Below are 27,669 nucleotides of genomic sequence, written 5' to 3' on the forward strand. Positions count from 1 at the left end.
GGTGGCACAGCGGTTGAGCACTGGGTTGCGAAGCTGCCCGCAGCCTTTGCAGTGCCGGTTAGATCCCCAGCCACCGGGCAAGGGTCCCACATGGCGGGCAGACCTCTCCTGCCACCCGCTGCTCCTCTCAGCAGTGTACTTCATCAGTCTGCCTGTTCTGCTCTCTGCTCTGGCTCTGGTGAATTCTCTCACCCTCCCACGCTTCTGACTGTACCCAGTGCTTGTATAAATAAATAAATAAATCTTAAAAAATTTAAAATTAAAAAAAGAAAGCAAGAAACAAAAATAAAATAGAAAAACATAAGCATAAATGCTGGACATTGGCAAAGGGCAAGAAATCAACTCAAAATGTAACAGAGGAAGTGACTATAAAAGGAATGAAAAACTAATTGGGAAAAAAAGATACAGTAAAAAAAAAATCAATAGAAACAATAAGAAAAGACCTTTAAAAGAATGAAAAGTGAGGACTTCTTTTTTCAATGATATAAAATTTAAAAAGTTTTTTGCCTCAGCATAAAACTCAAGACTCTAGTTAATATCCAGGCTTAGCAAACGCAATAGCCAATTCAACATTTTAATTATTTATAGTATCAAAAATAATTGTTAACTAGGAGCTTCATTATCACTTTTTTCATTTATGTTGAATGAGCTTGATTTCTCTCCATATTATAATAAACAGAATTTCAGATACATTGGTGAAGTGTAAATATACCCCCATAGATGAAAAGCTTTTTATTAAAGTAGGTTCTCAAATAACTTTCTTTAATTTATTTCACCAGTGTTTTGTACTTTCTCATGTACAAATCTTTCAACTACCGGCTTAAGTTTATTCCTAGGCATTTTACTCTTTGATGCTATTGTAAATGTATTGTTTATTTTCTCTTGGGATTCTTGGTTGCCACTGCCCATAAATGCAGGTGTTTTTATGTGTTGATTTTATAGCGTACAAATTTGGTGAATTTTTCAGCTTTAACAGTGTGTGTGTGTGTGTGTGTGTGTGTGTGTGTGTGTGTGTAATTAGTGTTTTCTACATATTCGATAGTATTATCTGCAAAGAAATAATTTCATTTATTTTTTAATTTGCATACTTTTTCACCTTTTTCTTGCTAATTTCTCTGGCTAGAATTTCCAGTAGTACGTGGAAGAGAAGTGGTCAAAGAGGGTATCCTTTTGTTTTTTCTGATCCTTTTTTTTAATCTTATATATATTTTACATCGTTCTTCCTTTTTGTACAATGCATGCTTTCTCCTCCCAGGTGTAGTCCTCGCAAAATTCCCACCACCAAATCATCCGTGCACCACCACCATAGTCCCTTGTGCAAGAACATATCCCCTCCCCTGTTTTGATCCCTCTCCCTCCTCCTTCCCTGTAGAGTGTCTCTGATTAATAGCTGCCTTTTTATTTTGTCAAACAAATAACTTTTAAAGTAATCTCTATGCTGCACAGCACTTGTTAAATGTGCCTGCTTCATCTGTACTAAGCTTATTAAAAAGAAGAAAAACGAAGATTATCATCATATCTGACTGTGGGATAGTTCTTTGAGCATTCAAATCTATCAAGTACTATCATTCTATAAGAAGGATAGGATGGAAGCAGTTTTGATTACAAACTTGTCTCGAAGGTAACTATCACTAGATCTTCCTGTTGCCTGGGACAGAACATACAACTTGATTGGCGAGTGGGGAAGAACATTATTATGTAAGGTGTTTAAAGATGGGAAAATTCCAAATCACCTTTGCAACTGGGCAGATATCCACCAATATCAATCTCTTCCTATATAATATTCAATGATTTATAATTTCCCATTCTTGAGGAAGAGAATTCACCAGTAACATTAAAACATTACAAAACTCTGTAATAAATATATTTAGATCTCAACTAAAAGTGAGCAAGTTAGATGCCTAAAATAACTACTTCGCAAAAACTCATTTCCCAGCTGCTTAATAACTAACTGCTGTGTCACTGAGATTCACATTAGGCCAAGGAGATACAAGGCCTTAGTCATAGATGTTTTATGGTTAGAGGTACAGGCACTTTTTTCATTTATTTTTAGAATAATATTTGTGCTCATCACGATGGTCAGAGCCAACAGTGTTTCCAAACCAATTCTTCATTACCACAGCAGAAAACTCAAAAATGGAAAATGATGAGACTGCAGCTGAGATAAATAGCAGGTGGTTCTGAAGATAGGAACCTTTGAAATGTCTTACGCACAATTCACCCCATGAGAGAGCAGGCACTGCCACACCCACTTGACCAGTCACCTTGAGAAGTCACCATTTAGGATTGAGAGCAAAAGTGTGTATTTAATAAATGTGTATTTAATAACACTGTGTATTTAACAAATATGTTGACTACAGAATGAAGGAATTAAGAAAGGACCCAGAAAGTCCATCAACTGTCTCTTTTTTTTTTATCATAGCAATACCTGGATAAATTGTTGAAGACATAACAGGATTTACTACAGTGTTACACACACACAAACGCACACACACTCACATGTGCACTTGTGCACGCGCAAACACACAGATTCCTCGTAAATGGTGGAAAAGTAAATGGTGGTAAAATAATCCCATTAATCTTCTGTGAAACACTGTCTTGGTTGGCAGTCACTAAATCAGTAACACGCCAACCTACTCTCAAGTATCACAAAATTCGCTGCAATAGCATGTACCATTGTGCTAAACACTAGTCACTACTGTGCAGACAAACAAGACATTTTATTTGGCATTCATTTCCAGCCACAAAACCATGATAGCAGTTATGATGAAGCTGCAAACAAGAGCTTGCTTCTTCCTATCATGTAACATAACAGCTGCCTTCATGTCTTCATCTATTCCCAGAAGCCACTCAAGAGATATTTATGAAGCTCCTGCAATATGCAAGATGACAAGGTTTTATACAAAGACAAATCAAGGGGTAGCATTTTGAAATAAATTTTGAAGAACAGATAAGATTTGGCATGTAAAGATACAAGGCAACAGACAGCATGAGTTTGAAAGGAGGAAAATGATAATGCCAATAAACAGGAACACAAAGTTCAATTGGGCTTCACGTCCCAGGTTTGAACAATTGTGTTCTATTCCACACACAAAGAATAAATGAGGGAAAGACACTGAGTGATTGTATTTGCCTTCAAAGTACACATTTGAAAGAAACACTGCAATCTATCCACAAATTTCTGTCACCAGTGGGCAGAAACCATCTAGAAACATTCAGATCTGATGTGTATATTGCATGTAGTGTAGGAAATAGTCATTCTTGAAATTTCTTTCATCTCTCCATTCACTCACCACCATACATTTGTCTGAAAAATAAGTTATTTGTAAAGTGCTTAAGACAGTGGCTGACATATAACAGGTAGTATCAAAATAAACAAGTAAATGAGTTCTTGATTCTTTTATTTTTTTAACTGAGAAAAAGCTGTTTTAATCACACACATACATTCATAGGATTTTAAACAAGATGTAGTATAAAATCTTAAAAATAAAGAAAAAGAAAAAGAAAATCTGCGTTTACTTGTAAACCGCCTAAAAGCTGGTGGATTAACTGGCTGACAGGACTGCCCGGGGAAACAAAGCACAAATAATGAGGCGCACCAACATTGTTAATGAGCAAGAAGTAACAACCACGGGTCATGCTAACTGCTCTACACGCCAGCTACCTGTACCCTAATCTTGCCCCTTTAGAGACAACCCAGGACAGTCCTCCCCTAAATCTCCAACTCAGTCATTTGCTAATGGGTCACCTCTTAAATTTTTATTTTTTTAAATTTAAAAGTTGTTCTTGGTATAAAGACTTCACACATTATTACTGGCCACTCCCCACCAACTACACTTGTTTTGACAGAAATAAAAATGAAAATGCTCTAGGTGAGCCTGGATGACACCACGCCATTTTTCTATCTTTTACAGTAAATCTGGGGAGATTTTTGTGAAGTCAAAAGCAAAAAAATTCAAAATAAAAACAAAAAGCCAATCTTTCAAAAGGTGACAAAGGCACCACTGCCATCAGTAGATAGACAGAAAATGTACAAATGCTGTTACTTTGCTGCTACATAGATGCATTTTGTGCATGAAGAGCCTCTTCACTTAACATGATATAACTAATAGAATTATATAGGATAACAAGAAAAGCAGTTTAGAAAAGGCAAACAGTTACACACAAAGCATAAACACAAGTACCTTAATTTTCAGCTTGCAATAAGGGTAATAAGTTTGACATACACATCAGGAAATGAGACAAGGTGATTTTTGGCACGGTAATACTAGTTCTTGATTCTTTTAAAAGCTAACACCTCCAACTTCTCAAACATAAGAAATGAGCCACTGAAGCCAAGAAAGCCAAGATTTTTTATAGTAATTTTAAATTTTTTATATAGATATACAGTCACTCATTATTTTTTTCCATCAGTCAGTTTTGTAAAACTATGTCTATCAAGAAATTTCTCTATTTCTTTTGTGAAATTCCTGGGCATACATTGAAAATTTTGCCTGTTTGGGGTCTACTGTGATATTTTCCTCTTTAATGCCTTATTTTATATAATGTCTTATATATTTAAAGCATCTCTCCTATAAATATAGTTTAACAGTATGTGCAAGACTTTTTTTTATTTAGTCTGACAATCTCCACCTTTTAATTGGAAAGTTTAGGTTTTTTTCTATCTGGGTAGGTTTAGGTATCATTTATTTTATCCATGTCCCATCTAAATATCTTCACTCTGCCACTTCTTTCCTGCCTTCTTTCGATCTAAAATAATTTTGATTGGGTTGTTGGAAACGTCATGACAAATTTTGGCATAGAAAACATAGAAAAAAATAGGTCATGACTTTTCCAACAACCCGATGGTATTCTTATTTACATCCTATTCAGATTTTATATCCACCTTCTTTACATCATTTTCCAAAGATCATTCTAGAGATTGCAAAACATGTCCCTTGACTCATCATCATTGTGCCACTTGATGTAAATATAAAAATCTCACAACAGCATAATTCCATTTATCTCCTCCATCCTTTGTATTGGCATGGTCATATTTTATATCTTCACATCATATAAAGCTGCACTGTATTTTTTCTTTAAACAGTTTAGTTGTCTTGCTAAAGAAATTAAGAAAAAGGAAAGTAGTATCTTAATTTATCTCCACATGTATGATATTTAGTACTCTTCATTACTCCCCACATATTTGAGTTTCTATCTGGTTTCACTGCTCTACAGTTGAAGAACCAACTTTAGCATTATTTTTTTTTAGTAGTGAAAGCCTACTGGAGATGTCTTGTTTATTTGTCTGAAAAGGTCTTTATTTTGCCTTCATCTTGTAAGTATATGCTAGCTGGAAACAGAATTCTGGATTGAAATCATTGCTTTCAGTACATTGAAAGATAGAATTGGACTTTTAGTGGTGAACTTAGTATTGCATATATCTGTATTGACTTTTTGCTCTTCACTTTCAATCTATTTTAATAAACAGTATTATAAGTTGCTTAAAAAAAAGACACACACACAAGCTCTATCTTAAAACATTATATTTACCACCCATATCCACTCCATTATCCACTTCTCCCCCTCCCCACCAGCACCATCCTCAAACAAGTCACCATCCTCTTTGCCAAGAACTCCGAAATCTCATCAGAAGTTAGAACTTAGGAAGAGGGCGGAGCAACATGGCGGCGAGGAGACGCTGCGAGTAAGATCTCCCATTAAAAAAAGTTAATAGGGAGGAAAAGCGGCAGGTCCCAGTGAGAACTGGGACACGGAAGATAAACGGGTGACTCCAGCAAACTACCCGAAGAAGAAAGTTGCCATAAAAGAGGACTAGAAGGGAGGAAAGTGCAGAACCCTGCTCCCCTCCCCCGCCCACAGAGTCGGCACTCTCCGACTGGCAGAGAGGAGGAAAAAAACACACTAAAACAACCAACAAGAACAAACTACTCAGCAAGCGGGACTGTGAGTGGAAAGGAACTATTGCAGCCACCACACCCCGTGAACGGGAGCTGCGGAGAACCCTGCAGGATTCGTCACAGAGGTGAGCTCCGGGCGCCATTAAACAGAGACCCCGCCCCCCAGGAGGAGACCAGCACCAGCACACAGCCCCCAGCCGCCCAGTAAGCTTGCGCAGAAAAGCAGTGCGCTGGAAAAGCAAACGCGGATCCGGATCGAGATCTGGATCGGGATCGCGCAGAAAAGCGGTGTGCTGGAAAAGCAAACGCGGATCGGGATCGGGATAGCGCGGAAAAGCAGCACAGTTGAAAAGCAAACGCGGATTGGGATCGCGGCTGCCCAGGTCCCCGCGCCTACGACCTAGGCGTGCGGGGAGACGCGCGCGAAGACCCTCACTGAGGTGAAAGTCCCTCACTGACTATCCAGGAACCAGGCACCCAGGCACGGGAGCGGGGTGCAAAAGACGCCATTCTGTGGACACTGAACTGGGCTACAGCCCGCGTCCTGGACCTGAGGGCTTTGGAACTGAGATCCGGAGCACAAAATTCGGGGCGTGGGTTCTCCATGACGGTGGGGCACAAGGCAGACACAGCACCCCAAAGCCGTTGAGGTTTACCCTACCATTCCCGCTCTGTTTCCTGTCCCACGGGGTGAAAAAAAAAAAAAAACAGCTCCCCAAGGGATCTAGGAGAGATCTCTGGCGCCACCTAGCGACTTGAAACCAGCAGAGGCTCCTGGAGGAGACAGTGGCCAGCTGGGAAGTTAGCCCATGCCGGGCCCCTGCCGACCAGTAGTCTGAGCCCACAGGGGGAGCAAGTACCCAAAGCCGGGGCAGACCAGGTGCGCAGAAGAGTGTGCCTGAGACTGGACACGCAGGGAGTGTGTCCCGCATCGCCATTTTAGAACAGGGACATTTCTTCAATAAAGACTGCCTGCAGAAGGCTCCCTCAGGAGCCAGAGGTGAGCAGGGAAGTTCGCCCACACCAGAACACCTCTGGCCTGCAGTCCAAGCCCAGAGGGGGAGAGGGAACCCACCGCCGGGGCAGACCAGGAGCACAGGGGAGTGTGTCCCCACATCAGCATTTTAGAACAGGGACCTTTCTTCAGTAAAGACTGCTTGAAACTGACAGATGGCTCCCGGAGGAGCCAGAGGGGAGCAGAGAAGCTCACCCAAGATGCCGGCCAGTCCCAGCAACACAGTGTCCCAACGCATACAGCAAATTAGAAAACAGAGAGTAGGGAGTAGAAGAACCACACGCAACATAGCAACTCCTCAGGGAAGAAGCACACCACAAAAAGAAAACCAGCCCCCAGATTGCAATGACAGTAACTTGGAAGAACTTCTGAGCCTTCCAGAAAGAGAATTTAAAATTGCCATGATTAAAAAAATGACAGAACACATAAAGGAAAACAATGATAAGGGAAAAATAATCAACGATCAGAAGAATGAAATTGAGTCCCTAAAGAGAGAAGTAAAAGAAATGCAGGAGATCAAAGAATTAATGGAAGAACTAAAGAATTCTGGGAAAAGCAATGAAAGCAGAATAGATGAAATGGAAGAACGAATAAGTTCTCTTGAAGACACAGAAATAAAAAGAACCAAAACAGAAAAGGAAAGAGAAGTACGAAGGAAAAAGAACGAAGAAAGACATCGGGAACTATCTGACACCATGAGGAAAGGAAATATAAGAGTTATAGGAATGCCAGAAGGAGAGGAGAGAGATGTAGGAACAGAGAAAATATTCCAGGAGATAATTGAAGAGAACTTCCCAAATGTGAAGAAGGAGCTGAAAATTGATATACAAGAAGCAAGAAGAACACCAAACTTCCATGACGAAAGGAAAAATACAGCAAGACACATAATAGTGAAACTCCCAAGAATCCAGGACAAGGAAAAAATAATGAAGCTGACAAGAGGGAAGAAACAAATAACATTCAAAGGAAAACCAATCAGGCTGACATCAGACTTCTCTGAAGAAACACTACGGGCAAGGAGAGAGTGGAAGGACATAGTCAACAGACTCCAAGAAAACAGATGTCAACCAAGAATACTCTATCCCGCAAAGCTTTCCTTCCTCTATGAAGAAAGAATAAGGACCTTCCCAGACAAACAGAAACTATGGAACTTCATTACCAATAAACCCCCACTCCAAAAAATACTACAAGGAATCCTAAAGCCAGAACCTCAGAGGGACGAATAACAATGAAAGAAGGCAAGGAAAAAAAAAAGATATTAAAAGAATAAATAAAATCAAAGGAAAGACAAACACAATGGCAAATACAGATGCTAACATATCAATATTAACCCTAAATGTAAATGGACTAAACTCTTCAATAAAAAGACACAGAGTTGCAGCCTGGATTAAGAAACAAAACCCAACCTTTTGCTGTCTCCAGGAAACACATTTAGCTACAAAAGATAAAAATAGACTCAAAGCTAAAGGATGGAAAACAATCCTACAAGCAAATGGACCAAAAAATAAAGCAGGAACAGCTATATTTATATCAGATAAAACAGATTTCAAACTCAAAAAAATAAAAAGGGATCCCAACGGTCACTACATTATGATCAAAGGGACAATACTTCAAGAAGAAATAACACTCATTAACATATACTCACCAAACGAAGGAGCACCAAAATATATCAGACAACTGTTGTCCTCTCTGAAAACAGACATCAGAGAAAACACATATGTAGTGGGAGACTTCAACACACCACTATCAACAATGGATAGATCAACAAGACAAAAAATAAGTAAAGAAACTAAAGCTCTAAATAAGGATCTAGAGCATTTGGGCTTAACAGACATCTATAGAACAGTAAACCCCCAAAAAACGGAGTACACATTTTTCTCAAGCGCACACGGATCATTCTCCAGGATCGATCACATACTGGGGCACAAGACAAACATCAACAGATACACCAAGATTGAAATCATACCAACAATCTTTTCTGACCATGAAGGCATCAAGCTAGAAATAAACCATAAAAAGAAGGCAAGGAACTTTCCTACATCATGGAGACTAAAAACCACACTACTGGAAGACCACTGGACTAATGAGAAGATCAAAGAGGAAATTAAAAAATTCTTTGAATTGAATGACAAGGAGGACACCAATATCCTAAATGTATGAGATGCAGCAAAAGCAGTAAGAAGAGGAAAATATATAGCAATAGATGCTCACATCAAGAAACAAGAAAGAACTCAAAGAAACAATCTAATCTCGAAGCTCAAAGATCTAGAAAAAGAACAACAAAAAAACCCCAAAACCAGTAGAAGAAAAGAAATAATAAAAACCAAAGCAGAAATAAATGAAATTGAAACTAAAAAAACAATCCAAAAGATTAATGAAACCAAGAGCTGGTACTTCGAAAAAATCAATAAAATAGACAAACCCCTAGCCAGGCTCACAAAGGAAAAAAGGGAGAAAGCACAAATAAACAGGATCAGAAATGAAAGAGGAGAAATCACAACGGACACAGCAGAAATAAAAAGAATAATCGGTAACTACTATGAAGAGTTGTATGGAAACAAGTTCAACAATCTAGAGGAGATGGACAAATTCCTACAACTCTACAATCACCCAAAGCTAGATAAAGAAGAGATAGAACACCTAAACAGACCAATTACAAGCAGCGAAATTGAAATGGTAATCAAAAACCTCCCCAAAAACAAAAGCCCAGGACCTGATGGATTTACAAACGAATTCTACCAAACATTCAGAGATGAATTGGTGCCTATCCTTCACAAACTCTTCCAAAAAATTGAGAAGGAAGGGACAATACCAAACACGTTCTATGAAGCCAACATTACACTAATACCAAAACCGAATAAGGACAACACAAAAAAGGAAAACTACAGGCCAATCTCCCTAATGAACACTGATGCAAAAATCCTCAACAAAATTTTAGCTATCAGAATCCAACAATGTATCCATAAGATAATTCACCACGACCAAGTAGGATTCATTCCAGGGGCACAAGGATGGTTTAACATCCGAAAATCAATCTACGTTATCCAACACATCAACAAAAAAGAAATATAAAAACCATATGATAATATCAATAGATGCTGAGAAAGCTTTTCACAAAGTGCAACACCCATTCATGATAAAAGCCCTTGAAATTCTTGGGATACAAGGAACATACCTCAACATCATAAAGGCCATCTATGAGAAGCCAACAGCCAGTATCATTATCAATGGTGAAAAGCTGAAAGCAATTCCATTAAGATCTGGAACAAGACAAGGATGCCCACTCTCACCACTGCTTTTCAATATAATACTGGAAGTCCTAGCCAGAGCAATAAGACAAGAGAAAGACATCCAAGGAATCCAAATAGGAAAAGAAGAAGTCAAACTATCACTATTTGCAGATGTTATGATAATATACATAGAAAACCCCAAAAACTCCACAGAAAAACTAATTCAACTCATCAATCAATTCAGTAAAGTGGCAGGATACAAAATCAACACACAAAAGTCAGTAGCCTTCCTATACACAAACAATAAATCTGAAGAAGAAGAAATCAAAAAAACCATCCCTTTTATTATTGAAACAAAAATAATCAAATATTTGGGAATAAATCTAACAAAAGAGGTAAAGGACCTATACAAAGAAAGCTATAAAACACTGTTAAAAGAAATAGAATAAGACACAAAGAAATGGAAAGACATCCCCTGCTCATGGATTGGAAGAATAAACATTATTAAAATGGCCATCCTACCAAAAGCAATATACAGATTCAATGCTATTCCAATCAAAATTTCAATGTCATTCTTCAAAGAAACAGAACAATTATTGATGAAATTCATATGGAATCACAAAAAACCCCGAATAGCCAAAGCTTTCCTCAATAAAAAAGGAAGGGAATGGAGGCATCACACTCCCAGACTTCAAACTATACTACAAAGCCATAATCATCAAAACTGCATGGTATTGGAACAAGAACAGACACACAGACCAAAGGAATCGAATAGAAAATCCAGAAATAAACCCACAGATTTATGGTCAACTAATCTTTGACAAAGGAGCAAAGACTATGCATTGGAGCAAAGAAAGTTTGTTCAATAAATGGTGTTGGGAAAACTGGGTCGCTACATGCAAAAGAATGAAGCTTGACCACTACCTCACACCATACACAAAAATCAACTCAAAATGGATTAAAGAACTAGACATAAGACCTGAAACCATAAAATATATAGAAGGAAATATAGGCGAAACACTACGGGATTTGCACATCAAAGACATCTTTACAGATACATCACCCAAAGCAGTGATAGTGAAGGCAAAGATAAACAGCTGGACTACATCAAATTAAAGAGCTTCTGCACAGCAAAAGAGACAATAACAAAAACAAAGAGAAACCCTACTGACTGGGAGAACATTTTTGCACCGAACACTAATGATAAAGGACTGATCACAAAAATCTGCAAAGAGCTGATGAGACTCAACAACAACAAAGAAAATAACCCAGTCAAAAAATGGGCAGAAGAGCTAAAAAGAAACTTCTCTGAAGAGGAAATGCAAATGGCCAACAGGCATATGAAAAAATGTTCAACATCAGGGCCTCCCTGGTGGCGCAGCGGTAGAGCGCTGGGTTGCGAAGCTGCCCGCAGCCTCTGCGGCGCTGGTTCGATTCCCGGCTGCTCCCGGCCACCGGAGGAGGGTCCCAATGGTGCGCAGACCTTCCTGCCACCCGCTGCTCCCCTCAGCAGTGTACTTCGGTCCTTCTGCCTGTTCTGCTCCCCGCTCTGGCTCTGGTGAATTCTCTCACCCTCCCGCGCTTCTGACTGTACCCAGTGCATGTATAAACAAAACAAATGAACAAACAAATAAATAAATAAATAAAACATGCCTCTATTAAAAAAAAAAAAAAAAAAAATGTTCAACATCACTTGTAATCAGGGAAATGCAAATCAAAACTACCATGAGATACCATCTTACACTAGTGAGTATGGCACATATTAAAAAAACTAGCAACAGCAAATGTCGGCGAGGTTGTGGAGAAAAAGGAACTCTTCTGCACTGTTGGTGGGAGTGCAAACTGGTCCAACCACTATGGAGAGCTGTGTGGAGATTTCTTGACCTAATAAACATAGAGCTTCCATATGATCCAGCAATTCCACTCCTAGGTATTTACCCAAAGACACAGAAACATCAATTCCAAAGAGTACCTGCACACCTATGTTTATAGCAGCACTGTTTACAATAGCTAAGCTTTGGAAACAGCCCAAATGCCCAAAAATAGATGACTGGATCAAGAAGATGTGGTACATATAACCATGGAATATTACTCAGCATTCAAAAAAGATAAACACATGCAATTTGCAGCAACATGGATGGCACTGGAAGGGATCAGGCTCAGCGAAATAAGCCAAAAAGAAAAAGAAAAATACCGGATGGTCTCACTCATAGCAGGAATCTAGAAAACTTAAATAAGGGACCAGGAAAATGAATAACTATAAGAAAGTGAAAATCAAAATCAACAAAAAACTATGAACCAGAGACACTTTTTGGGGGGTGGGGTGCGGGAGGGAGGGATTGGGGTCAGAATGGGGGGTTGCAATTGTATGGGGAATATAAAAATAAAATTTATTATTAAAAAAAAAGAAGTTAGAACTTAGTCTCCAAACAGTCAACCTTCCCCCACATAGCCATTCCTTTCATAGCTGAATAGTCACCATGAAACTTAAATCAGATCACATGATTCTACTACTCAAAACACTACCAAGGCTGTTTTGGAAATAAAATCTCTTTATCATAACCTTCCAAATCCTATCTCATTGTCCTACCTACCTCTACTTCCTCCCTCCTCAGACTCCACAAACACTCTGAATGTCACTCAAGTATAGCAAATGATTTTTACCACCTGTGAATTTCTCATCAGGTGTTCCTTTAATTCACAGCACACTTCTTCCCAATTTTCATATGGCTGTCTCCTTCCTATTGCTTTCAGTATGAATTTTAAGCTCCTACACCTGAATTTCAAGACCCTCCACAATTTCCCTTGCATTGTCCCTTTCCCTCCTAGTTAACCCAAATCTGCTGATGCAGGAAGCATGTCCCTTCACACTCCTCCTTTTGTCCTTCCTTCCCTTCCTTTGTGCTTACTCTTTCTCCAGTTTGGGATGCCTCCCTTATCCCTCCAACAAAATTTTACTGGAGCGTCAAGGCTTAGCTAAGAGCCAACAACTATTACAGAAACAAAGATTAGACATAGACTTCTTAGGAAATAGTGAGTTTGCCATTATAAAAGGTGTTCAGAGACTGGTTGAATATGATCCAAGTAAGCCATTCAGCCTGAGAGTCTGTGGTTCTGGATAAACTCCTACTTTTATTATAAAATATTAGTTGAGGGGCCTCCATGGTGGTGCAAGGGGTTAAGCACTGCACTCTGAAGCAATCCACAGCCTCTGCAGCACAATCTCTATCCCCTGCCGCCAGAGAGCAACCCACATGGTGAAGGAGACCTCTCCTGTCTCACCTGCTGCTCCCTTCAGCAGTGGATTTCAGTCAGTCTGCCTGTTCTGTTCCCCACTCTGTCTCTGATGAATCCTCTCACCTCCCCTCATCTCTGGCCTGTACCCCAGCTCTTGTATGCAAAATAAAAATTTTTAAAAAATAAAGCATTAGTTGACTGCTGCCGTTGGGAATGACTTCTTGCCTTCCTCAGAATAGGCTGTCCCTCCCACCTACATGGAAATCATCACACACTGGTATTATAGACACAGTACAGCTGTACTTTCTTATGCCTGTAGCTAATATTCTTAGCCAAGATGCAATGTACGAAAAAAAAAAAAAAAAAAAGAGGCCCATAACATGTAGCTGTCTCTTACAAATAAATTATACTTGATGTTTTTGTCAGGATGATGTCAGAAAATGATAAAGTTCCAACAGAAATCATTCGGGAAGAAGTAAGGGGGGTAGGTCATGAAGCTGCATGAAACCTGGCACTCTTTCAGGAGATGGCCAAGCAGGTGTGCGACAGAGAGGGCACAGAAGGCAGGAAAATGATGTTTATCAGAGAGATAGCCACTGTGTGTCCACATGGGGGGAGAGGGTAGCAATGTGTCGAGGGAGCTATAGGCAAGTGTCTTTATTGGGGGGATCAGGAGATCATAAGCAACTGGTGTGAGGGGATTTCACTGGTGTGTTTGAATGCCACTAGGTCACGGTGTGTGGGGGAGGGGGATTGTGGCAGAGGCCAATCTTACCACACTGGTACACCTGGTGACCAGTTTGTGGGAGCCTGTCTGTGGTATATTAAGGCATTAGGAAAATATGAAGCTTAAAATTTACAACACAAACATCAAAACACCCTTGGTTGCTGGAGAGTGAGTTCAAGTTAATTCTCTGGTTCATGTGCACATTCACTTGTCTGCCCTTACCTGTTCTATCAGTTTCAATGGGCATGGCCTTGAGGACACACAAAGTAACAGCAGACCTGGAGCAGCCTTGAGGAATCTTGAAGTATACACAGACACGCTGCTCATGAATTAAGGGGATGCTGTTAACCTAGCACAACGTGGGGTTCGTGGAAGCTGCAAGGTCAGAAGCATTGTGCTAAGAACTCCTGGGTCAGCAGCAGTGGCAGCCTTTGTCCTGGAACTGTGCAAATAAATGACTTTCTGTACCCACAATAGAGGGCTGGTCAGGTAGGAGGTGGTGCCAGAAAAGATCCCTGGACACAAAGAAAGCTATCGGGAGTGGCCAGCACAAGCCAATCCTTAGGCAGTAAAGGCTCTGTGGAGGCCAGTGTGCCATCTGCAATGCCTGGAAAGGCACCTGTCTGGGAACCAGGAGGCTTCAATTTATGTTCCAATTTTGCTGCTGGCTATTGTTATGACCTTGGAGCAAGGTAGGTCAATCCTGCACATTTCTGTTTACCCACCAACAAGAAGTCTGGGTTACAGCCATAATAAAAATACAAATACCAAACAATGGAACTCCTTTAACCACCAATACACAAAACTCAATGTACAGCTTCAAGGCCACCCCATAAAGCAACTAAAATTGGTCCTCTGCCCCTTATTCCAGCCTGATCCCCTGTGACCCTAAGTCTTCTAATGGCCTTCCCCACACTGCCTCTCCAGAATCTTGCACAACACAGCAAACATATCAAAACATTCTCCTACATCCTCCTACTATCGATACATACTAATTGTAGTGCAACCATCTCAGGTGGGCTGGGTCCAGGGTGGGCAGGCTCACTGTTGATTTGGGCAGACAGAAAAGAGAGTTCTGGAGCCCTCAATGGATTTGACAGGGCTTTAGTATTAAAGCAGGAAACCAGACACAGGCAGACCAGCAGGCGGGGGGCAGGCATGAGAGAGGCAGGGGAGCTGGGAGAGAGGTAGCAACCAAGCCCCCCAGCCCTCTCCATCTCCCACACTCCCTCTCTGCCTGAGATCTCTGGCATTCTCTATTTTCCTCACAGTCTCAGCTCACCTCACCGTACTAATAGGTATGCATGCCCCATGCTCTCTGGCTTCTTGGGCGGGGTGTCTGCAATTACAGAAGCACGGGCCCCATGCTTGTGCTCCCAAGAGCTTTTTGCACCAACACAATATCATGTGTGGGCAATGGCACCTGGGAGGAAAGCAAGACTGCAGGTGGCAGCTGCAGAGGCCAGTAGTAGGAAGGCGAACAAAAGCCTAATCACTCCTCCATTTACCCTATGTTCATGCTTGGACCTCTGACTGCCCTTGAGGCCATTGCTAACATTCTAGTTCATCGCACACCTACCAGGTAGCACAGTAGCTCAGCTCAGTCCAGTGAAAATATCATCAAGAAATGACTCCAGTTCTTTGAATCAATAAAGGAGTAGAAAAACAAACCAGGGAAAACTTTCACTTGTCAAAGTCCTTGCAAATCATGCTCTTTTCCCAGCAAGGAAGATTTACCCTGTTAAACAACAAAGGAGATCTCTATCAAGGTGGGTTTTGTTTTGTTTTGTTTTGTTTTGGTTTTGTTTTGTTTTGTTTTAATAGAAAAACTGGGGTGTGGGCCAGAGGTGCAGGGGGAGGAGAGTATTCACCAAAGACAAAATGGGGAGCAGAACAGGTGGATCTTCTGAAATCTACTGCTGAAGGTAGTTCTGCTGCACCATGTGGGTAGCTCCCTGGAAGGAATCTAACTCATGCTGCACTGCTGATAGCTCTGAGACTTAACCCCTTGACCACGAGGGAGGCCTCAATGCATTTCTCAATGAATCCAGTGATTAAGCACTCTTAACTTCCAATTTCTCTTGCGTATTTAACCAGTCGTCAAAATCCACCGAGTGACCACATTACCATCATCAGCGAAGTGGTTTCACCGTATGCATAGTGCGTACACCTGCCTCCTGCAATTCCACGTGACTGTCGTTTTCTTAAGAAATTCCTACCATTACCTGCCAGAGGTGGGAAGTGAGACGAGGCTTGCAGAGACAGCAGGTAGGGTGGTAAGGAAAGGGTGCCAGGCCGCTGAATGACTCATCTCTATCCAGTCCAATAAGAAGTACCTGGGAAGGTACCCTGGTTTGTAATAACTTAATTACAATGCTCTTACTGAGTTCATTTTATTAAGTCCTTGAGGTATCCTCTTACAGCACTTGTATCCTCTGTCCTGAGGGAACAGAGCAGTCAGATGATCCTATCAACCAAGGAGATGATGGTCCTTTAGTGCTAATGGATGTGCAGCTAATGAAGGCACCTAATGGGCAAGTGTGGGAGGAATGGCCTTCTACCTGGGATTTCTAGCCTCACCTTTCTGCCCTGCTCTATGAGAAGAAAATTAAAGTAACAGGTTAAGTTGTTTTTGTATTTTTATATAAAGAGATACCAACTTCAATATCTCTTAGACATCAAGAAAGGTGTTGCTTAGGTTTTTTTTAAAAAATAATTATTTATTTATTTATGCATACAAGAAATGAGGTGTAGGCCAGAGGTGCGGGGGTCAGAGGATTCACCAGAGACAGAATGGGGAACAGAACAGGCAGACCTACTGAACTCCATTGCTGAGGGGAGCAGCAGGCAAGACAGGAGGGGTCTGCTGCGCCCTATGTGGGTCAGCTCCCTGGCCAGGGATCGAACTCAGGTCATAGTGGTAACAGCACTGAGACTTAACCCCAAGGTCACCAAAGATGCCCTATAGATTTTTTTAATGCTAAATGTCATTTGTAACCCTTAAAAATCTCTTACATAGAAAACTTTACTTTTTTTTTATCTCTTATGTTATAAGGCCACTACAAGCTTGAAGCAACATTTTTTTTTTATTTAATTCTGTGGTATCTTCTGACTCCAAGATTATTTTGCTCTATAAAAAAGAAGTAAGGATGGACAATTCACTGTCAAGGAAAATGAAAATTCTGTCAATCAGTACATACTGATTAGAAGTGAAGATTGTGATACAACATTAAATAATATCTATCATAGCCATTAAATATTATATTTCTATAGAATAAAGATTAAAACCAAATGCCACACATGGCATTTGGTCAAGGAATTCCTCCAAAATGAAGTTCTTATACCCTTCATAGTATATCAATTGTTGATAATCATTCTGACTAGTAATAGGTAAATATTTTTTAATGGATGATCAACTATCAGAATAAACTTGTGGGTTTTATATATACTATTCAACTATGCAGATCTCAATAAATGGCCAGATCATACTCATATTGCTGGATTGATTTTTCTTCCTAAATATATGGGTAAATCTGTTTCTTCATGTTTCACATTCCTATATGTAGGGTAAGTGAATTAATCAAACTTATTAAGTCACTCGTCTCTGCAGCTGTCACCTACAGCCTTGATCACATTGATGCAGAAGTCACTTGGGAGTGTGGGCTTGGGGCACACATGCCTGACTGTAGACACCTGGAACATGGGTGTGGGCATGGGTAGGTTTGCACACCTGAACCCAGAGGCCAGGGACGTCAGAGTGGCATCACTCAAGGATGGCTACAAAAGCGTAAGTGGCCTGACTACAGAAGAGGAAAGACCACGAGACGATGAGAGAAAGAGAATGCCAGAGAGAGCCCAGAAAAGAGTGTAAAAAATCATGGGGGACTGGGAGGCTCAGTTACCCTGCCTGTGCCTGCCTCCTTGCATGCCAGCCTCCCTGCCTGAGGTGCCTATGTGCCTGGTTCCCTGAGAGCATGAAGGTCTGAAAAATCCACTGAGGGCTCTGGGACTTTATCTGCCTGCCCAAATCAACAGTGAATTTGTCCTGTGCTTGCTGGCACAACACTGTATCACCATGACAATCTTGCCCACACTTTCTGGAATAGCTGAATCTTTTCTGTTTTGAAATGATAAAATCACATGTGTAGCTGAAACACAAAGAAAAAAATTTCAAGTCAGAGTTAAAGACAACAGAAAACAAACAAGCATTTGACTTCTATAAGTTCATTAAATAACACAGTATTGTTGAGTTACTCAGTATTTTATGAAAGGCGGTCTTTGTTACAAGAAAAAGTCCTAGATTTTGTCTTTTCAAATTTCTGGATGTACTGAGAATGCTTTATCAGAACTCCCTGTTTAAAACTAAGATATAGGTACAAAGAAAATAGCAAACTCCTTAATATCTTGCATATTATAAACACAAGAAGTATACATTTTCAATAAATGTTCTTTTCTAGATATCTAGTTATCAAACCATTCTTGTTTTTAATCATGGGCTTCTAAAAAAGAATCATGATTTTTTTTTTTTCCAGCTGGGCATCTGGGGAGAACCAGAGATGTATAGGAAATGTTGCTTAGAGTCAAGTGCAGGTCCATTATCCAATTTCTCTTAATTCTGAAATCCATAAGACTCTGATCTCAGTAACTGTTGTTGGCAAGACCTGACCAAACCTAAGTTCACTGAGCAGAAAAGCTAACCTGAACTGATATAAGACAGATTATAGTCTTTATTTATTTATACCACTTAACATGCATACATATTGATTCGGCTACAAATATGTTAATGTGTTTGATGACCGAGTATTTCCTCCATCTCATAAGGCTGGTGCATACAGGCACATGTGCTGAACCCTGAAACACAAGGTGTGGATAACAAATGGTGGGCCTGGGTTGGGCTGAGTAAATCTACACTGTTCTCTTCTGAGCACTATTCAAGGTAAGTGGGCCACCACTTGCATTCCTATTGCCTATACCCATTATTTATGGAGCTCATTATCTTCTCTACCTGGATTCAACAATGACTTTCTCTCTTTTTTTTAATAGCATAGTCCCTCACCCCAATCGTCCCATCTACCTGTGATCTCACTCTTACCCTCCCCTCCTCATCAGCCCCATCAGTTGCTGAAGCGTCACAACATCCTGGTACCCCCAGCCTGTGCCCATATCCCACTCTTTCCAGACCGAACAATCTCAGGTCTGAATTTCTGCAAGAGGCTCCAAAAGTACTTTCCTACTTCTTTCCTATTCCCCTCGTGCCTTCTTCTCCAACTCCCACTAATTGTGCCATAAACTGATTTTGTCATCACACACTATATTCAAATGCCTTTCCTAATGTAAATACCACAGTGGAAGAGAAAAAAAAAAAAACAAATTTATGAGACTGGCATTTAAAAATTAAAGAAGTGTGGCTCTACTGCAATTCCTGCTTGTTCCTAACACAAACCTTTCACTCTATTAATAAAACGAGCGTGACCTCCTTGGTTTTTCCTCCAAAACCCCACGACATGAAAATGGTCATGAATTCTTTGCATCCTATCTGACTATCTTAATCCCACTCATGCTTCAGGCTCAGCTTCAATCCCACATTAGCAGCAAAGTTGTCTTTCATCTGCTGACCCACCATGAATTCACCCTCCTGAGTTCCCACTGGTATCACATCTGTGTTATTCATTTGATATTTTTAATGCAATTTCTTGTGTGAGCATAACAAATAATTTTTCACACATACGTATCTTATAGCGTTAATCAGATTTTCAATTCCCTGAGAGCAGAAACCATGTCTATTATTTTAGAAATGAACAAATAAATATATTTCTTTAGCACACAATAAAAAAGGAAACACTGGCAAAGACAAAAGGACATTAATTAATTTATCCATTCAATTTTATCAAATACTATTATGCTCCAGGCACTGAGGATTAAATGATAAACAACATAACATATTCCCTGCAGTAATGAGGTTTAGTGTATAGAAAAGACAGTGGACTTTAATGAAATAATTAATATTTACGAATATCTTGATACAAATATCTACGTTTTGGAAATGGAAGTCTGCAATAGTAACAGCTTAAGAATCCTTTTTATATATCTGTATATATCAATTCATTCCTAGTGGGCTTGCCCTCCATTCAAGTTAAAAAGAAATGTGCAACTAACATAGGTTCCTGCCACATGTCAGAAAACAAAAAGGAAAGACAAAAGACAGCAGGAGCGGTTTGTCTGAGAAATGCATTTGTTGTAAGCTCGATCTTCTAAGATCCATCTTTGGATAGAAGTATTCAATCAGAACACATTACTTACACCCTGATCACTTTGCCCTTCATAAAATTATTTTCAGGGAGTAAAATATCATATGATTGTTTTTATGCTTAAAAGATACACTATAACTTTATGAAAATTTGCTTTAGACACAAGAATATGAAATACGGTCTGCATTTCTCACTTCACCATTCAGTGTCTCAAGGAGAAAGCAAAGAAAAAAGAAATTCTTAACTCAAATGTAGAAGAAGGAAATTTCAGAATTTAATACAAAGAAAAATTTCCTTGCAGAACTTACCGTTTTCATCGTTTCTTCTACCCAAAGCTATGTAACATATCACATTTCTTCCTTTGCCTAGGCTCCAAGGAGACTCAAACCTCAACAAATCAAAACATCTGCTTCTACCTTTTTCTGCAGTCCTCATTTTCTATACCTATGCATTAAGCATATATGTTTCTGTAAATAATTTCAATTCCTTTTTGCAGTAAGAATAATTTCTTGAAAAAGCTCAATTTTGCTTTATATATAAGTCCTAACATTGGCATCTAGTTTTGGCTTTCTCCATTCATGAATATCACTGAAGTATAATCCTTCAACAGGCAAAGATGCATTATTTGAACACATACTTTTTTTATATGAAAATAAGCAAACAAATGGAAAAGAGAGGCATTAAAAGCATATAAGAGAATCCTAACAGGATCTAATTTGCATAGAACCTAATAAATACCTAATTTAATATGTAAGTTTCATCGTGAAACTCAAGGACATTTTCCTGAAATGTTTCAATTTAGATTTTCACTTGTGCTCCTAAGTTATTTTCCAATTTTGGGAAATCTGGGCTTTATGGTCAGTCTGAACTCAGATCAGTTCGGTGCTCAGATGTAGGAAACCCACTCTCTCAAGTTCGTCCAATCACACAACAAAGGTGGGGGAGGTTAATGAAAGTGTATTTAAAACACTGATGATATGTAATTTCCAATCTGCAAGAGTTACCATTTTTATTTCATGACCCCCACTACAAATTATAGCTCATAAGAGGGCTTCATGTTAGTAACTAATAGTCACAAAACTACAATATTCAAGTCTCATTCAATATTTTCTAATCAATGAACTGTGCTCATAGGATCGTTCACTCTTCCTCACACCTGCTTTTGTGGCAATTTGGTGGGGTTTTGGAATCTACTAAGAAGAGACTTTTTAGGTGAAATACAAGAGAGAAGACTCAAACCAACAAAATGAAAGGGGCCATGGGGAAAAAAAGCAAGGGCTTCCTATGTAAATGTATATTTGGCATTTCATACGAGAATCACTATAAAAATGAAACTATTATTGTTATTGCTCCCCCTCTGGGCTCCAAATCACAGCCAGGTGTGGGCTCACCTCTGTCTGTGGGGAGAGCCCCTTCTTTGTTCCACAGAGGTTTCCTGAGCTCCCCAACCCAAAGCTCTCTGTCTTGAGATATGGCGTATGGAGAGCCAGCAGGTGGGCAGAGCATAAGGGACCATGGTGATAGCTCACGGGTGGTGGGAATTTCACAGGGACTATAACCAAGATGAAAATGCATACATTGTATAAAAATGAAAAGTGATGTAAAAAATATATAAAATAAAAAAATAAAACTACCTCACAAAATAATTCTGTTCAATAAACCACTGCAAGCTCTGTAACTCAAATGTTTGTGCTTATAATTAACAACTCCATTCCTCCCAATCTACATACACCATCATCACCCTCAAAGCTGCCTCCAACAAGCTTACACCTACAACTTTTTCAAGGTTTAAATATGGCCTCTCCAAAGAAATAAATTATGTATAAATGTTTATTATTTGGGAACAAGGAAGATTGGGGAACATTTACCACATTCCAATTCAATAAGAACAATGTTTATGTTTGCATTAAATGTTGGATTCCTTTCCACAATGTCACATGGTGGTTAGTTCCAGAGTGGCCTGCTGTCCTCTTTTGGGTGCAAGTGGACAAAGGTGGAAGCTGCAGAAAATGCAACTTAAGTCTGACAGAAGGGAGTCAAAAAGTATCATAGAAAGATAATGCTTGACCTTGGATGTGAATTAAAAAGAGAAGTCAGTCAAGTGAACAAGGAGGGGTTGAGGAGGATGGGCATGGGAAAGCACACAGGCAAAGGCATGGAGCAGGAAAGAACCAGCAAATTCTATTTGGTGTAGAATGTCAAGTGACTAGGTGTTACGGCAGGCAGGAGTAGATTAAAAAAGTATTTCACATACCAATCACAGTTTACATTTTATTCTAGTGATAGAAGTCATTTAGTCACATAGGAAAGCATTCTAGTCACAATGAGAGGAGGAGAGAACTATGAGAAACAAATAGGCAAGAGTTCTGTGAACAAAGGAAGAAACAATGATCATGAAAGACAGCAGAAGGAGATGACAATGTTTGGTGTTCCTTAAAACAACTCAATCAGGGCTCATGCTCAGTGTAATAAGCCAAAAAGAAAAAGAAACCTACTGGATGGTCTCACTTATAGCAGGAATGTAGAGGACCCAAATAAGGGATCAGGAAAAAAAACTAATTATCATAAAGTAAAAGTCAAAATCAACAGGCAACTATAAACCAGAGACATTCTTCAGGTGGGGAGAGGGGAGTAGAATCAAAACAAGGGTGGCAATTGTATGGGGAATATAAAAATAAAATTGAAAAAAAAAAAAAGGGTGGGAAGAGCACAAGGGACCATGGTGATAGCTCATGGGTGAATGGGTGGTGGGAATTTCATGGGGACTATAACCAAGATGAAAATGCATACATTGTGCAAAAATGAAAAATGATGTAAAAATATATATAAAATTAAAAATATGATTAAAAAAAACTGGGCCTCCCCTGATGGTGCAGGCAGTTGAGTGCAGCGCTGTGGGGCTGTCCACAGCCTCTGCAGTGAGGGTTCGATCCTAGCCAGCCTCACAGCAACCCACATGACAGGCAGACCTCTCCTGTCTCACCCGCTGCTCCTCTCAGCAGTGTATTTCATCAGTCTGCCTGTTCTGTTCCCCACTCTGTCTCTGGTGAATCCTCTCACCCTCCCGCGGATCTGGCCTGTACCCCGGTTCTTGTATAAATAAATAAATAAATCTTTTTTAAAAAAATAAAAATTTAAAAATTAAAAAATAAAACAACTCAATCACAAGTTTGGAGATCTTATCCTCTGATCACCAAGGTTTGCAGGAAGTTATCATTCCTTTTCTAATATGCCATATAATTGTATATGTTTTTAGTAAGAAAAAAAAATAAGAAAACTGACAAATAGAAGCAATAAAGCTGACTACATTATAGGATATTTCCTATTGTAGCTAAGATATGGAAACAACCTAAATGCCCAAAAACAGATGACTAGATCAAGAAGATGTAGTCTATATACACAATGGAATACTACTCAGAAATCAAAAAAGACAAATTCATGACATTTGCAGCAATGTGGATGGGGCTGGAAGGGATGATGCTCAGTGTAATAAGTCAGAAGGAAAAAGAAAAATATCAGATGGTTTCACTTATAGGAGGACTATAGGGGAACCGAACAAGGGATCAGGAAAAAACAAAAGACAAACTTGCAGGCAAATTATAAATTGGAGACATTCAGCTAGGGGAGAGGGAGGAAGAGGGATTAAAACAGGGGAGGGAAGAAGATAAGAGACTATGGTAAGGGTTCACGGGTGACTTGGTGGTGGGAATTTTATGGGGACTACACCTGATATGAGAAATCAAACATTGTACAAAAATGAACAATGATGTAAATATATATATATGTAAATACATTTTTAAAAAAGATTTCCTATTGTAAACCAAAAAAATTACAATGTTCTTTTGTGTTACTTTAAAACAACTTACATGCAATAAACCACTAGAGATCTAGAGTGATTTTTCAGGGCTAAACTGTTTATACCAACAGGAGAACTAAAAAGTAAGCCATGCTTGAAATGAGATTTTATTTTAAGAGTTAAACTTTGCAATAGAATAACTTAACAAAAGGTGCAATTATACAACGAGATGATCTTCCCTTATTATTAATACCATTACCTTATTATTAATACCATTTGCAATCTTGCAAATTGATGATAAGATTCTCAATGCCTTTACTATAAGCAAGCAACTTTTCTCCAAACTGGGTATTTTGGTAGAAGTTCACCTTAGTTTTCTACACAAAGTCATTAAAAGGGTCACAAATACAACCATCTAGCCATGGTTTGTAATTAATAATGTAGTTATTAATTCCAGTCCATAACAACACTATGCACCACACCATGTTTGTTCAGTTTTTGCTGGATGGCCCAACTAATACCCAGTTCCTAGGAATCTTCTCTATCGCTGACCTGTGTCCCACTTTAGTTTAGCACCCACTCTCTAGAGATCACACCCTCGCTGGGAATCACCACCAACGAATGACCATACTTCTGTTACAACATGACAAATCACCACACCCACCCACCCTTCCCCTTTGTTATTCCCATTCCATCTATTCAGTTTCAGCCATACCTTCAGGCCCTTGTTCAATGTTCCCAGACCATCATCCTCCTTACCTTTTTTCCTGGTCCAGGCAGAATGTCCCTGGTAACCAAATCAGTAAGTCTTTTATTAGAACTCTCCATATATTTTTCATCCTTTGTGTCCAATACAGCAGCCTGAGCAGTCCCCACCCTGATTAATCTTTCAAGTTCTGTTGAAGGTAACGAAAACCTCACAGAGAAAACCGCTCAAAAATTCAGATAGATGTCATTCAAATTTATAATGGTACACATACATATATGAATATTTATTGATTTGTTCAATCATTAAATCACTGCCATCTGTTTCTAACTAAGGTTCTAGATTGCAAATACCCATGCTAAGTCACCTATGATCTTGCAATTATTAAATTCAAAGTTGTGTTACTAAGTTATCTTCCAAATTCAATGAGCAGTATTTGAAACCTTTTGCCATTAGTATTTATCACTTTTGTGTATCATGCACTTACTTGCTTAGTGCCTCCTGCAAAATGTGGGTAGAAGCCTCCTGCTTCTATGAGGGTAATGACCTTGCCTTCTTGAGACTGTCCAGAAGAGTGAGCCTGGCATGTAATAAGTGGTCGATGAATTTGTTTCATATTATCACCCGCCTCCTGGACACAATCAATTAGATCAGAGGTAGGCCCACAGTGAAACTAATTTCAGTATCTCCCCTGAGAGTTTAAACTTGGGACCAGGAGACTCAAGTCAGACTCTCCAAGTGGATGTAAACTGATCTTCAGGGTAAATAGAAAATAAAGCAGATATGACAAAGAAGCAAGACAAAGAACAGCTGACAATCCACCTCTGGCTCCATTTTTCTCTATAATCAAGATGAATTCTATCCTTGGTCTCTGTGAATTTTACCAATGTCATTATAGTAAGCTGCCTCTTTAACTTAAACTAATTTAGTTCCTTTTCTGTTGCTAACAACCAATAGATTGCTTCCTATATATCATTTTGTGGATAAACAAACTCAATAAACATCCTAAGGCCAATGTTTAAAAAAAGGAAAAAAAAAGTGAAGGTAAAAAGTTAGAATTTCTGTTGCAATTCCCCCAAATGAACAATATGTGTAAATATATGGGTAACGGTTAACTCACTTTAATGAAAATGTGATGTTACCTCTACAATTTATAGACTCTCTCTGATGCCATACTTAGGCTGTGTTTATGGGGAAAGAGCTATTTTCACATCCTCCCTAAATGAGATCACACACATTCATTTTAGCTACAAAGCCATTTTTTGAAATGAAGTTTGGTACTAATTTTACCTCCTGCTAATTCTCCTTAGGCCATAGAGGAGCAGGACATTAAACAGAATAGTGGAAGAACAGACAGAGCTACAACAGTGCATAACAAATTAAGGCTGGGGGAGGGGGGAGCAAATGAAAATGCATCTTACATTGGCATTTAGAAATAACCAAGTTTCATCCTGAAGAACAGAAATCAAATAATTATCAGTGGAACATCTCACGGGTACTTACCAAACAAACGCTGATGGAACAGAAATTTGCCAGCTATTAGTCCTATGAGAATGGCCAGTAGCCATAGAAGCACCTTCAGGAGCCTCCAGCCAACTCCTCTAGGGTATTTATTTGTTACAAATGAAAAACAGTTTCCAACAACAATAACATTGGCTTCTGTTTGGCTGTGAGAAACCGGGTCCTCCGCAAATATTAAGAAGTTAAAGAAGATCACCAAGTAGGCCACAATCATGCGAGACCAGGGGTGCTGGAAATAGTAACGGAAGTCTTTACCCATCCTTCACAACTTCAGCTCCGTAGTGCACCTGTGTGAGGAAAGGCACATAGGGTTAGAGCAGAAAACAAAGCCTCTCTTTCCTATTATCCCCTCAGTCATAGCAATGACGCAATAGAGATAGTTGGGAAAAATATCACCTCTTCCTACCAAGTAAGGCACCAAGACAAGTCTGGGATTGTGGAAGTTAAACTTGTCCCTTCCCCATCACTGACTACACCTCTGATCACTTGGGATATAGAAAAGAAGAATAAAAGAGTTGGGGGTCTCCCTGGTGGCCTAGGGGTTAAGTCTCAGCACTATCACCACTAGGGCCTGAGTTGGATCCCCCGCCAGGGAGCTGACTCAGATAGGGCTCAGCAGACCTCTCCTGTCTCGCCCTTAGCAGTGGATTTCAGTGGATCCACCTGTTCTGCTCCCCTTAGCAGTGGATTTCAGTGGATCCACCTGTTCTGCTCCCCACTGTCTCTGGTAAATTCTCTCACCCACCCCCACTCCCACCACACCTCTGGCCTACACCCCAGTTCTTCTATACAAAAATAAATAAAAGCTTTAAAAACAAAAAAGAGTTGGTGGGGGGGAAGGACAGGAGAGGGCAAAACACCATCTAAAATTGGAGTGATGACTTAGGTGACACAGGTCATCCCAGGAAGAAATGCAGAACAGAAAACCAACTTTCCTCTTTCAGATTATCTTTGTGGTACTATCACAGCACAGGGTGATTTAAAAACCAGAGCAATCAGAAGTCAACTGAGCACACAGGAACAAAAAAACATAAATGTCCTCCTCTCCCCTATTCCCTTTCCTCAGAATTAAGATCCCTTAATAACTAGTGGATATACTTTGAGAATTTTTTCTCTCTTTTGACAGATGTGTGTATGTGTGTGGACTTTCACAAAAACATTCACCAATCTAGTTATCAAATAATTCCAACACAGAATACACCTCATAAAATAGCTCCTGTGGACGAATAGTTGCTTCCAGCATGGATTGGGCAATGCTGCTTGAGGGAAGTGAGGCAGAAAGGACAGAC

General features: G+C 39.6%; 1 protein-coding gene across 4 annotated transcripts in view; it reads right to left on the reverse strand.

The window, feature by feature from the left end:
* Positions 1–27,669, reverse strand: part of TMEM117 (transmembrane protein 117) — a 460,174-nt gene that overhangs the window by 420,290 nt on the left and 12,215 nt on the right. For 3 of the 4 annotated variants that reach the window (XM_054696285.1, XM_054696284.1, XM_054696283.1), the window contains exon 2: positions 26,363–26,667. In XM_054696285.1, the coding sequence (XP_054552260.1) occupies positions 26,363–26,639 (277 nt within the window). In that variant the 5' untranslated portion in view covers positions 26,640–26,667. Of the gene's footprint in view, positions 1–15,688; positions 15,779–26,362; positions 26,668–27,669 lie in introns of those variants that run through there. The other variant, XM_054696286.1, reaches the window with a different exon arrangement.

This window comes from Talpa occidentalis, unplaced genomic scaffold (assembly GCF_014898055.3).
Source record: "Talpa occidentalis isolate TD23 unplaced genomic scaffold, MPIMG_talOcc4v2.1 talOcc4.16, whole genome shotgun sequence".
NCBI classification, from domain to species: Eukaryota; Metazoa; Chordata; class Mammalia; order Eulipotyphla; family Talpidae; genus Talpa; species Talpa occidentalis.